The following is a 13,108-nucleotide window of genomic DNA, read 5'->3' as shown; positions in this document are numbered from 1 at the left end:
TTCTCTCGCCCAAAACTTCTCTTGACTGAAGCTTTGACACAATGGAGCTTATCAGTGGACAACATACCTTTCAACATTTGGATACCGAAATCCGGAAGACTCTAGGGGGCAGGGCAGTTGGGGGTGGTGGGGGGTTATGCGGGGGCGGGACTTGACAGATGGGGGTTGGGTTTGGGGCAGGTCAAAGGGAAGTTAAATACACATAATACATAATACATAATTATTAATAAGAATTATTGTGATAATGAGACTTATTCATGTTTCTTTTTTATTTATCTTTATTATAACAAATTTTATATTACATAATAGGAAACACTGTGGTGCATTCGGAACATGTAGCAAAAATTTTCATGTACTTGAAGTACATGGAAACACCTTCATGTTAAACGCTAGGAAACACCTTCATGTTAAATACATGAAGTACAGTACTTCATGTATTTAACATGAAGGTGTTTCCTAGTGTTTCTTACATCCAGAATTATAATTGTAAGTAGAAGACTTTGCTGCTATAAGTATCCCTCTGGAGGGAGTGATAAAGTTTGAAATCGCAGGTGTGCCCCTTTGTGCCTCCACAGCGCGATTGTGCTGTTGGGATTTATTGTGCTGCGTTACGTTGTTTTTTCCACCGTATCCGATACTGAAATCAGTGCGACATACTCATAGACTGTATAAAAACATGGACATAGTGTCCGTGACATCACCCATAGACTCCTGAAGAGCGTTTTTGAACCCCAAAGTGTGCAGAGCGGGCCGTCGCCATCTTGGCAGCGCGTCACCGCGCGACTCTCCCGGATAATCGAAAATGGGCAAAAAAGGCAGGATCTGGTTGCTGAAGCCACGCCCACCTAGCTCGACAGCATTATCAGCAGCGGCAATCCACTTGTCACTCAAGCGCCACGCCCTAAATTATGCAAAACTTTAAGGCTTAATATAATTTAAACAGATGAGTTTAAATCCTCACAGTTGTCATGAAGGGCAAAATTAGCTATATAGACCAAAATCATTTTTTGAACCAGGCTGTAAACATGTTTTTTTCCTGCTGTAAAGTTGGGCATTTTAACATGGGGAGTCTATGGGACTGACTCCCTTTTGCAGCAAGCCTCAAGCGGCCAGTCGATGAATTGCAGTTTTAGTCACTTCCTTGTTGGCTTCACGAGAGAGCGGGAGGTTGCCACTCGGACATACTTTGCAAAAAGCGTGGGAATTGTAGATGCTGCTTCGTGATAAGAAATTAAATTCCTCCGACCAGCTATATTAAGTTTTTTTTTTCGCCGTGCCACCACCTGAGCTTTCTAATGCCATTTTTAGTGACACTTGATTCAAATACCCCCGTCTACCTGCGCAGATATCAACTGCGCAACAGAGCTGTAGGTTGCCAGGTTGAGGTCACAAATGTGTTCAAAATTGTATGATGTAATCTATTGTGTGAGTAGGATGCGTTTCATACAAGATCTGGCAACTGGACAACCTTGGAATAATGTATTGATATGATTATCCATATTACGAGGTAGGGCCATACAATTTACGGGAGTTTCTTGGGAGAAATAACAAAACGGGAGGGGGGTGGGAGATGGATGTGAAATACGGGAGACTCCTGGGAAAACGGAAGTGTTGACATGTATGGTGGACAAACAACACTAAATAAGACTCACAAACAGATAGCAACTGACACACACACAGAGCACTTGCTGAAAGACACAAGGCTAATGCCGGCTTCGCCACATGTGCTTTTAAGCTTCCTGGTCTCTGACGTCACCCGCCTATGACGTCTCGCCCATCCATTGGACTGATTACACATGTGATTCAGAGCGGTTCACGCTGAGGGCATTCCCCGAAGCGTTTCCGACGCAGCTCGAGTTCCTGAAGAGGAACTCCTGTTTTACTCTGTACTGAATCACTGAACCACTGTAAGAATCCACCTGCCAGCCCAAAAAGCGGAATCCAGCGGCCTGGTCGAAGGTTTAATGTGTATTTGGTCTTTTACTTGTGCTTCCCAGATCCTTGTGGCACTCCATATTTAACTGGTGATAAATGAGATGACTCCCCATTTAAATAAACCATCTTAGAGCCTGTCCTTGAATACCTGTATAGTTTTATGATCGATCTATGAGTATGTCATGATCTATGGTGTCGAACGCAACACTAAGATCACTAGCAATGAGATGCAGCCTTGATCTGATGCAAGAAGCAAGTCATTTGTAATTTTAACAAGTGCAGTTTCTGTGCTATGGTGGGACCTGACTGAAATTCTTCATAAAGATCTTTTTTTTTTTTTGCAAAAAGGAGCACAATTGAGCAGACACAACTTTTTCAAAAATTTTAGACATAAATGGAAGATTTGAAATGGGCCTATAATTTGCCACAAATCTCACCAATAGAAATTCCACTGGACCAAGAGGAGGCCATACCCTTGTGGAATGGGCCCTCACACCTATATAGCATTGTAAGCATTCTAATCCATATGTTTGATAACCATAACACATGTAAAATGTGAGGGCAAACCTGCATTCTGCTCCTGTACCAGCCAGCAACAACACCTACATATTATTTGCCTCGAAATTATGGTAGTTTTTCTGGTCTTAAAAGCCTTCCTGCCAACCCTAAGGGGGCACCATGTCCTCGTCCACTGGGAAAACATGATGGCGATAGCCTTTATAAATAACCAGGGCGGTCTCAGGCCATGGTCCCTTTAAAAAATGGGAAGATGCCTCCTCTTATGGGGACAGTGCAACCTCCACTCACTGAGGGCAGTTCACGTGCCAGGCAGACTGAACCAGGGAACTTTTTTTTTTTTTAATGAGTACATGTATGAGTACATTTTAAGCAAATTAAAATTTTGGGGTGAACTATTCCTTTAACCCATCCTTCACTAGGGGTGTGAATCAGCACTGGTTTCCCGATTCAATTTGGCTCACAAGTTACCACTATTCCTTTGTCTTTTTATGAGCAATGTCTTTCGGAATACCCTATTAATTCCCTTTCTGATTTGCTGGAGGTTGAAGGTGCGAACAGTATTTCTGTGCCCTGTATTGGGTACATAGAACTGATTGTAACATTTCCTGCAGAGTTCATCGGTACAAGTACCCACCGTTGCTTTGGTGGTTCCAGATCCAAAGACTCACACCATGCCTTTATGACATCCTTTATGAGGAACACTTGAAAGTGAGTTCTGCAAATATCCAGTCTTCTTTGTTTGACTACAGAGCTGTTTTGAATACCCTCCGATTGTGGCACAAATATGGCACAACTGGTGTCCTCGGTCATGTAAGGTTAAGGGGCAAGGTGTGTGAAGCCATGGCTGCTGGCCAAACCATCATTTAGAGGGCATTTCCCAAGTGCTTGGGTTTCCAACTGATAAGTGGGTTGTAGTGGAACACCCCTCCATCATACCTGTCAACCCTCCCATTTTTCCCAGGATTCTCCCTTATTTTACCAATCTATCCCACTATCATCCACTTCCAATACTTTCCCGTATTTCTCCTGTATTTTTTTTTTCCTTTCTATAAAAAAATAAATAAATAAAAAATCCCACTGGGCATATTTTATATGTTTGCGACATTCGCTTCTGGTAAAACTCCCGTAATTTGTATGGGCCAAACCTCATTATATGAATAATCACGACAACAAATTCCAAGGTTGTCCAGTTGGCAGATCTTGTATAAAACACATCTTACTCACACGATCAACACATACAAATTTCAACCCATTTGTCCCTTCAGCTTGGAAACCTACAGCCCAGTGATGCTACTGATATCTCTGCAGGGAGTACAGAGGGAAAGGAAACAATGATCACTGGTAGAAATGGGAGGAGAAGACTAAATATACATGTAAATGTATATTTACATGTATAGTGAGACATAGCTTACACTTCAAAAGGCTATTGAACTGATTAAATATGAATGCTGCAAGTTTCAAAGTCAAGTGCTGCGCTGCTTTGTTTACTGTGGTTACTGGGGAAACGTCTATATTCCTGGCAAAAAGCTCCACCTGCTGGCAGAGAATAAATTCGCATTTTTCAATAAGTCCTTCTGCTCTTTGTTTAGACCAAAGTCAAAAACGACCCTTATTTTTACACACAGTTGTAAATAATAATAATAATAATAATAAATTTTATTTAAAGGCGCCTTTTAGGGCACTCAAGGACACCGTACAGTTGAGTGGTGATGATAAAATCAAGACAACAATACAACAAACAACAATTATTGACATTAAATAGTTTAAAATTGATCAGAGAAAGCTAATTTAAACAAGTGAGTTTTAAGACATGATTTTAAAAGTAGTCAGACAGTGAAAATGTGAACTGATGGATCGAATATAATGCTAAGAAGATAATGAAATATAAAACTTTAAAGATGTAGTCTAATTAATATAAAAATAATATAATATAAAAAAATTTACTTTTGACTCGCCCCTTAGTATTTTGGCACCCAAATGTTGAAGGGTGTGCCCTCCATATCTTCCTTACCGGGAGGAATTGTATTAAAGAATTGTTTACTTACCCTTCCATCTAGCAATCTTCCTGTGGATCTCACAAAAGAAACTGATCTGGACATCACTATTCCACAGAGGTGTGTCATTGGAGAAATTCATGCACTGGGTTCAGTGCTTTCTTCTGATGCCGTTGTCTCGAAATCAACTTCTCCAGGTAGTGAGCACACAGCGGTCAAAGAGGAAATGTTCACTTTGAATTTTCTCAGATATCACAGGATTGGAGAGATCCAATCACTAAGAAGCTTTGTGAGATGCCAGAGGTATTTGGTCTACACAATCTGGATTTTGGACACACAGAAAGTGAAACATTGTATCAAATTGCATGACAAGACCCCATTTAAGCATCGAGCCAGACCAATCCATCCACAAGATACTGGAGCAGTACGGAAACAACTTCAGGAGCTACTTTCAAGTGAAGTCATATGTGAGTCAGAATCCCCTTTGTCGTCACTAATGGTAGTCAGAAAGAAAAATGGTGATGTTCGATTCTTTATAGATTACCAGAAGCTAAATCTTCAAATATTCAAGGATGCATATGCCTTACCAAACCTTGAGGAAACATTTTCAGATTTAAATGGTTTGAAGTGGTTCAGTGTTCTAGACTTAAAACCTGGGTACAACCAGATTGAAGTTGCAGAAGAAGACAAGCCCAAAACTGCCTTTGTGTTCCCCTGGGGTTTTGTAAATTTAACCGTATGCACCAGGGGTTAACCAGTGCACCAAGAACTTTCCAAAGGCTTATGGAAATGTGTATGGGCAACATCAATCTAAAAGAGGTGCTTGTGTTTTTGGATGACTTGACTGTGTTCTCCAAGAGCCTAGAGGAACACGACGGGTGGTTGCTACAAGTCCTTGCTCAACCGAAGGAATATGGGCTAAAAATTTTGGAGAAATGCAGTTTAATTATTAAAAACTACTCACAGGTAGCAAAACCCTCGGATGACCTGACTTCTGGTTATCCACCACTGAAGAAGAGCTGTAAGAAGGCTGAGAAAGAACATCAATATCATTATCTGAAAGATCACTATCATTATCCTTTTGGTGGTCATTGAACGACTGATTGTCAAAAAGCATTCAAAACTTTTGTTGAAAAGCTTTCTACTGCTCCTGTCTTGGGTTTTGCGAACCCCAATCTTCCTTATATCGTTTATACAGATGCCAGCACGGCAGGATCGGGAGCTGCATTATATCAAGAACAGAACGGACCTCAACTTGTGATTGCATTTGCTAGCAGAGGCTCATCGCATAGTGAGTCCCATTATCCAGCCCATAATCTTGAGTTTCTTGGGGAAGTCATGGCCTAATGGTTAGAGAGTCGGATCCACAATCCAAAGGTTGCGAGTTCGAGTCTTGGGCTGGCAGGAATTGTAGGTGGGGGGAGTGAATGTGCAGCGCTCTCTCCACCCTCAATACCATGACTGAGGTGCCCTTGAGCAAGGCACTGAACCCCCAACTGCTCCCCGGGTGCCGCAGCAATAAATGGCTGCCCACTGCTCCGGGTGTGTGTTCATGGTGTGTGTGCATTTTGGATGGGTTAAATGCAGAGCACGAATTCAGAGTATGGGTCACCATACTTGGCTGTATGTCATGTCACTTTTTTTTTACACTTTAAATGGGCTGTAACTGAGAAAATTCACAGTTATCACAATGGCAGCACATTTATTGTTGTAACAGATAGCAATCCATTAGTCTCAGCCTCAGATGTCACGCCTGCAGGCTGCTGTCATGTTTACAACTGTGATGATGAGCGCTTTTCAGGATCAACTAATTGCTGGATTTTCCAAAGTATGTGAAATATTTAAAGTTCGCGGCATAGAATTTTTAAAATATGTCTAAGAGTTTAACACATCAGTCTGTTATTGTGGCAACATTTCCACACCCCTAAACATTACGCGGTATAAAATGAAACCTTATAGTTTTGTTAACATTTCGTCATCTTGTGCCTTTTTTTGTGTTTTTGCCATTTAATGCCTTGTGGTTCCAAGAACTTCTGCCGTCATTCTGAAGGTCTGGCTATGTGAGAATAGTAATCCATTGACTTAACTTCTGACAACTCCTAAGCTGGATGCTACTAGCTACCGGTGGCTCACTGCTCTTTCCAAATTCTAATGTGGAAAACACATTCTAAAGTGCAGTACCAGGTTGGTAAACAAAACACTGATACAGACAGCTTGTTAAGGTGTCCACGTAAATAAGAGCTGTATGAGTATGAGAGGATCCAGAAGTTTGAGCAGTACCATACAACTATACAACCATAATGATGCCAAACCAAAAAGCAAGAACCATCGCAAAGTGCCTATAGGATCAGTTCATTATGCATTATGGTTCCCTTTCAGTCAGTCACGTTGCGCGTGCAGTCAGACATTCAGCTTTTTGCTTCGGAGCTGAGCCTTCAGCTTCCTGAGCAGAGTGTCGAGTTTGACGAGTGTGATGAGTGTTGGTGTTACGGCGCGTCAGCGGGGGTTGCCAGTGCTGCTGCCTTTTTCTCAGCATGCTGCAGCTTCCCATTCTGCAGTCACGCTGCAACTCCTCCTGGGCGCTTCAACACTTTGGTGTTTTCTCAAACTAAAAGAGCAATTCCTAAGAGAGCTCCATGAGTGACGGGGCGTCTTTTTAAAGATGTCTTTCCACTCATCCGTTTCTGGATGTGGTCGCTGCCTGGCTCCATCTGATGGTCACAATCGCTGCATCTCGTGCCTGGGACTCGAGCATGCTGAGGCAGCGTTCGTGGATGAGTCATGTTCTCCTTGTGGGAACATGACCATCGCGATGTTGTGATCAAGGCTCCTCTTCGTCAAGTGGGGAGGAGTCCCCCTCCCCATGCCCCGTTCTAGTGCCTCCTTCAAAAGGAAGGCTACTTCGGTTCATGGCCAGGGCGATCTGAGGGTCACAGTGAGGGCTTCCCCGCCGAGCGAGTCTCCAAGGGCCCCTCACTCCTCCAGCACATTGTACCCTCTGGTGTACCGCGATGCAGATGCTGAGGCCTCGGTCAGGACGGGGCCCAGCACTTCATCCGGCCCACCAGCAGATGACCTGAAGTTGATCACTGCATCGGGGGACGAGCTAGGCTCTGGAGATGAAGTTTCGGCTGCGTTGCCCCCTTCTGGGAGAGCGGCATTGCCCGAGTCAGATCCAGAACTGACTGCTATGTTTGCCCGGGCCGCCGAGAGCGTCGGGCTTCCATGGAAGGCCCCTCCATCTCCCGAACGCTCAAGGCTGGACGATTGGTTCTTGGGGGTGCCGCAGGGACATGGTACTCAGCCACCTCAGCTGGTTGGGGCTTCGGGTCAACTGGGAAAAGAGCAAACTCTCCCCTGAGCCATGTATGTTTTTTGTGGGTTTGGGTTTTCTCGGTTGGCGCGTCGATGCTGAACTGCCTGGAGTCATTTTGGGGCAGGAAGGCGGTTCCACTGAAACAGTTTCAGAGGCTCCTGGGGCATATGGCATCCGCTGCCACTGTCACGCCGCTTGGATTGCTTCATATGAGACTGCTTCAGCGTTGGCTTCACGATTGAGTCCTGAGATGGACATGGCAACACGGCATGCACCGGGTCTTGGTTACCCCGTCCTGCCACCAAACCTTCAGCCCATGGTTGGAGCTTGCTTTTCTACGGGCAGGGGTTCCCCTAGTGCAAGTGTCCAGGAATGTTGTTGTTCAACAGATGCCTCTGTACTCGGCTGGGGTGCCATGTGCAACGGGCATGCAGCTTCAGGCACCTGGACAGGGCCTCGTCTACAGTCGCATATCAATTGCCTAGAGTTGCTGGCAGTATGGCTTGCTCTCCGCCGCTTCAAACCGAGGCTTCGCGACAGGCACGTACTGGTCCGGACGGACAATACTGTGACCGTTGCGTACATCAACCACCAGGGTGGTCTACGCTCCCGTTGCATGTCACAACTCGCCCGCCATCTCCTCCTTTGGAGTCAGAAGCATCTGAGGTCGCTTTGTGCTGTTCACGTCCCAGGCGAGCTCAATCGTGCAGCCGACGAGCTCTCACGTCAGCCCGCCCTTCCGGGAGAATGGCGAATCCACCCCGAGACAGTCCAGCTGATCTGGAGACGCTTCGGGGATGCTCAGGTAGACCTGTTTGTCTCTCCGGACACGTCCCACTGCTAACTGTTCTACTCCCTGTCCGAGGGGACCCTCGGCATGGATGCACTGGCACACAGCTGGCCTCGGGGTCTACGCAAGTATGCGTTTCCCCCAGTGAGCCTTCTCGCACATATGCTGTGCAAGGTCAGGGAGGACGAGGAGCAGGTCCTCTTAGTAGTGCCATACTGGCCCAGTCGGACTTGGTTCCCAGAACTGATGCCCCTCGTGACAGCCCCTTCTTGGCGTATTCCTCTGAGGAAGGATCTCCTTTCTCAGATAGGGGGCACCCTCTGGCACCCACGCCCACGTGTGGTCTCTGGACGGGATGTGGACCTCCAGCGGTGGCAAACACCATCACTTCAGCTAGAGCGCCCTCTACGAGGCACGCCTACAAGCTGAAGTGGAACCTGTTTGTCGATTGGTGTTCTTTCCGCCAGGAAGACCCCCGTAGATGCCCGATCGCGGTTGTGCTTTCCTTTCTGCAAGTTGGGTTGGAGTGAAGGCTGTCTCCCTCCACTCTCAAAGTGTATATTTGTCGCTATTGCCCCACATCACGATGCAGTAGACGGCAAGTCCGTTGGGAAGCACGACCTGGTCATCAGGTTCCTTAGTGGGGCAAGGAGGCTGAACCCTCCATGCCCTCACCTGGTACCTTCTTGGGATCTCCCCTTGGTCCTGATGGCCTTGAAGCAGGAGCCCTTCGAGCCTCTGCAGTCAGTAGAGCTAAAGTTTCTGTCACTGAAGACAGTGCTCCTAGGATAGTGGAGGCTATAGTCTTAGCATATCAGGCCCATCGCTTACCGTGCCCCCTTGGAGTGAGAGCACACTCTACAAGAGCTGTGGCTTCCTCCTGGTCTTTGGCACGGGGCGCCTCGATAGCAGACATCTGTAGAGCTGCCGGCTGGGCCACACCTAACACATTTCGTGTACTCGCCTCAGATGGCCTGTAATGTTGGACCCCCTCAGTGTCAATCACGCTTGCTGCGCCATTCCCCTCTACGGACCGGATACGTGCGCTTAAGTGCTTTTCAGTTCAGTTTCCCTCTTGGCAAACCCTGTTGAAGTTCCTCCCGCACCCTCTGCAGTCAGGCGTGGCAGAGGTCAAGCACTCGTGTGTATGCCCAAGGTCAGCCCTTGTGCTGGGCTAGGTGGCCGTGTGTATTGATTCCCCCTTCGGTTGAATCTCACATGTGTATTCTTCCACGGTACGGCTTCCCTCATGGTAAGCCCGTGTCTTTCCCTAGCAGAGATTTCTCTGCCATCTCTGCTGCTTAGTGATCTCACCCCAGGCGGGCTGAGTCTACCACAGGGATTTCCATATGTAGCACTGCCCTATGGCCAGTCCATATGTGTAATTTCCACATGTTACCTCCTATGCGCAGAATGTGGTTCCGTAGCATTCCCCTACTTGGGTACGCTTTCCCAGTGTTATCCAATCCCACTGTACGGAACAGCAGTGGCTGGTTCCTCTGCCTAAGCCCTGTCCTATCTTCCGCTCCAACTGGTGTGGGGGGTCTTGCCGGCTTTTGCAGGGCACTGGAGGGGGTCAGCAATAGTGGCGCTTTCCTTACGGATCCCCGATTCGTCAGTCACTGACGTAACATTGAACGTGACTGACTGAAAGGGAACGTCTCGGTTACGTATGTGACCCTCGTTCCCTGAAGGAGGGAATGGAGACGTTACTTTCCGTCGCCACAGTTGCTGTACCACCGCTGTATGGCCGAGGCACACCGTCTCGGCTCCTCAGCGAAAAACTGAATGTGCGAATGCACGCGCTCTCCTTATATACCCGCGCTGTGGGGCGGGGTGCGCGATGCAATTCTCACACGCCAACATTCATTGGCTTGTTTTGTTAACCCTCAAAGGCAATTCATCTCTCTAGCAAGATCCCCGATTCGTCAGTCACTGTTTTGGTCTCGCCCACCGTTCTGCTAAATCCCATTACTTTCCTGCAGAGACCGATACTTGAAATTATTAAGCAGTTATTTATTAAGGTGATTTTACCTTTTTACCTTTATATTTTATGTGGTGACCACTTGGAGGTGCTCTGGGCATATATATATATATATATATATATATATATATATATATATATATATATATATATATATATATATATATATGCCCAGAGCACCTCCAAGTGGTCACCACATAAAAAATATAAAGGTAAAAAGGTATATATATATATATATATATATATATATATATATATATATATATATATATTTCTTCCCTGAGGTGATGTGTGTTGCAAAGCGAGAGTAAAAGTTTCACGAAAGTTTGTTGCATTCTGACAAATAAGATTTCCATGACTTTATTTAAAATAAACGTTTATTTTATAAAGAACACTGCTTTCTCACACAATGCAAGGAAGCAGCCCCTGCATAAAGTAATCCATTCTCAGGCCATCGATATCAACCAATTCAGCACCACCACCATGGACAGCACCTGGTAACGCTGCACGAAAGAAGGTATACCTAAAGCAACCTCTTAAGCAGGCACGGCTCGTCTGTAAATATTTACCCAAAACATAGACCTCTATATAAACTGAATAAATAATAAACTCTAAATGTGTAAATGTGCTGGTGCCCCCCAGCTCCACTTATTTTCATGTTACCTTAACTCGCTACAGACCAAGATATCAGTCAGCTTCAGCTATATGTGTCTGCATCACGTGGCATGTCTTTGGTTTAAATGTGCTCACGTGAAAACCTTTATATAGTTCTGTTGTGTTTGTTTTATGTTTGTTTTGAGATGAGACATGGTATTTGTAACATTTTAAATCAGCATTCCGAATCGATATTAAGGCAATAATTCTATAGCATTCTATTTGTGTGTACTTCCAGCCTGTCAATCAACAATAACGTGCCACTCACAGGCTGAATAACGCAAGGGTCTTACATCTCTGCCAAATGTGTGTGTATGTATGTGTTCAGCGATTAAACTATGAAGACCATAAGCTTTCTGAAGTTAATTATAAACTAGCACTACGACCCAGAATCTGCCCCACCTTACTTTATGGTCAGAAGTCGCTACTGCTGCTAAGGTAGACTATAATTTTGGGAACACACCTAGAAAAGGTACACCTTTAGTTAAGGTATCACTATCTCTGACAAATGAAAAGTGTTAGACTGAAAGTCATTATTTCCACTGTAGAGTAGCAGTGACGTGCACAGACCTCTGGAAGGGGCAGGGGAGAAAAGATACTGATGAGGGCACAAACATGTATATATTGTGTATATATATATATATATATATATATATATACTGTATAATGCATGTATATATTTCAGATATATGTTATTTTTATATATGAATATAAATATAGACATAAATACATGTTAATATTTTCAGAATACATACTGTATGTGTATAGGCCTATATAATAAATATACACAGAACACACACATATATTTTGCAAACAAAAACTTTTATTTTGGATGCGATTAATCATGATTAATCATTTGACAGCACTGGTAAATAATATTTAATCATGTCATCTATAAAAAAGTAATCTGATTATGAACATTATATAATTATAAGTATTTCTTTTTTTAATCTGATTATGTAGGCTAATCCAGATTACATTTAATCAATTACTACCCAGCGCTGTATATATGGACTGTATACTGTATATACAATTTCAACAGACATAGAGGAAATACACAAAGGGAAACCTGAATGCTTTATCTGCAGACACTGTACAAACACAGTATATATCTATATCACCATATCACCAATTGGTTTTGATTTGTTGTTATGGTTTGTGAGTTTTAGTTTTTAAATGTACATTTGATATAAGCACAGTTTACGTAAAGTACATACGAAGGATAATTAATTATTTCCAATTAATTCCACTCATACCCTTGAGCAAAGCACTGAACCCCCAGTTGCTCCCCGGGCGCTGGATATAGCTGCCCACCGCTCCGGGTGTGTGTTCATGGTGTGTTCACTTCTCACTGCTGTGTGTGTGCACTTGGATGGGTTAAATGCAGAGCACCAATTCTGAGTATGGGTTACCATACTTGGCACATTTCACAACTTTCACTTTCTTTCACTTTCAAACCCTATAACTTGTTAATGCACTAAGGCATTACAGTGATCTCTTTTCTTTTCATTTTCATTCGGCAACCTGTAAAAAGATAGCTCCATTTTCTTGTTGAACATGTTTTTATAATCAGTCGCATAACAGCACTTCACCATTTTAGATGTGTTGCAATCTGAAATCTTGAGAATCCACTTTGTAAATTACTCAGAGATGTTCCCCTTCAGATAGTTCCACCAGTGGAAAATCTTTTAATTTTAGAGTGCTACAGACTAAAAAGAGACAAGTTAAATTGCTTCATTTGATTGTTTGTGATCACAGTGCTGCCAAAAAATATTTTCTCTTCAGATCGACGAACACAAAATCTCAGAGCAGCAGGATCAGCACAATAAAGACCCGTTTCCCATCTACACAATGATCGACAAACAATGCAAACAGCAAAGAGATGGAGGTCTGTATTTGTGTGTGTGAGAAAGAAG

General features: G+C 44.1%; 1 protein-coding gene across 3 annotated transcripts in view; it reads left to right on the top strand.

The window, feature by feature from the left end:
* The window catches only part of LOC109082869 (cytosolic phospholipase A2 gamma-like), a 45,027-nt gene that overhangs the window by 15,749 nt on the left and 16,170 nt on the right, over nt 1-13,108 (top strand). For all 3 annotated transcript variants that reach the window (XM_042723301.1, XM_042723300.1, XM_042723302.1), the window contains exon 6: nt 12,978-13,080. In XM_042723301.1, the coding sequence (XP_042579235.1) occupies nt 12,978-13,080 (103 nt within the window). The remainder of the gene's footprint in view (nt 1-12,977; nt 13,081-13,108) is intronic.

Source organism: Cyprinus carpio, chromosome B5 (assembly GCF_018340385.1).
Source record: "Cyprinus carpio isolate SPL01 chromosome B5, ASM1834038v1, whole genome shotgun sequence".
NCBI lineage: Eukaryota > Metazoa > Chordata > Actinopteri > Cypriniformes > Cyprinidae > Cyprinus > Cyprinus carpio.
This window is presented reverse-complemented; position numbering and strand designations above follow the sequence as displayed.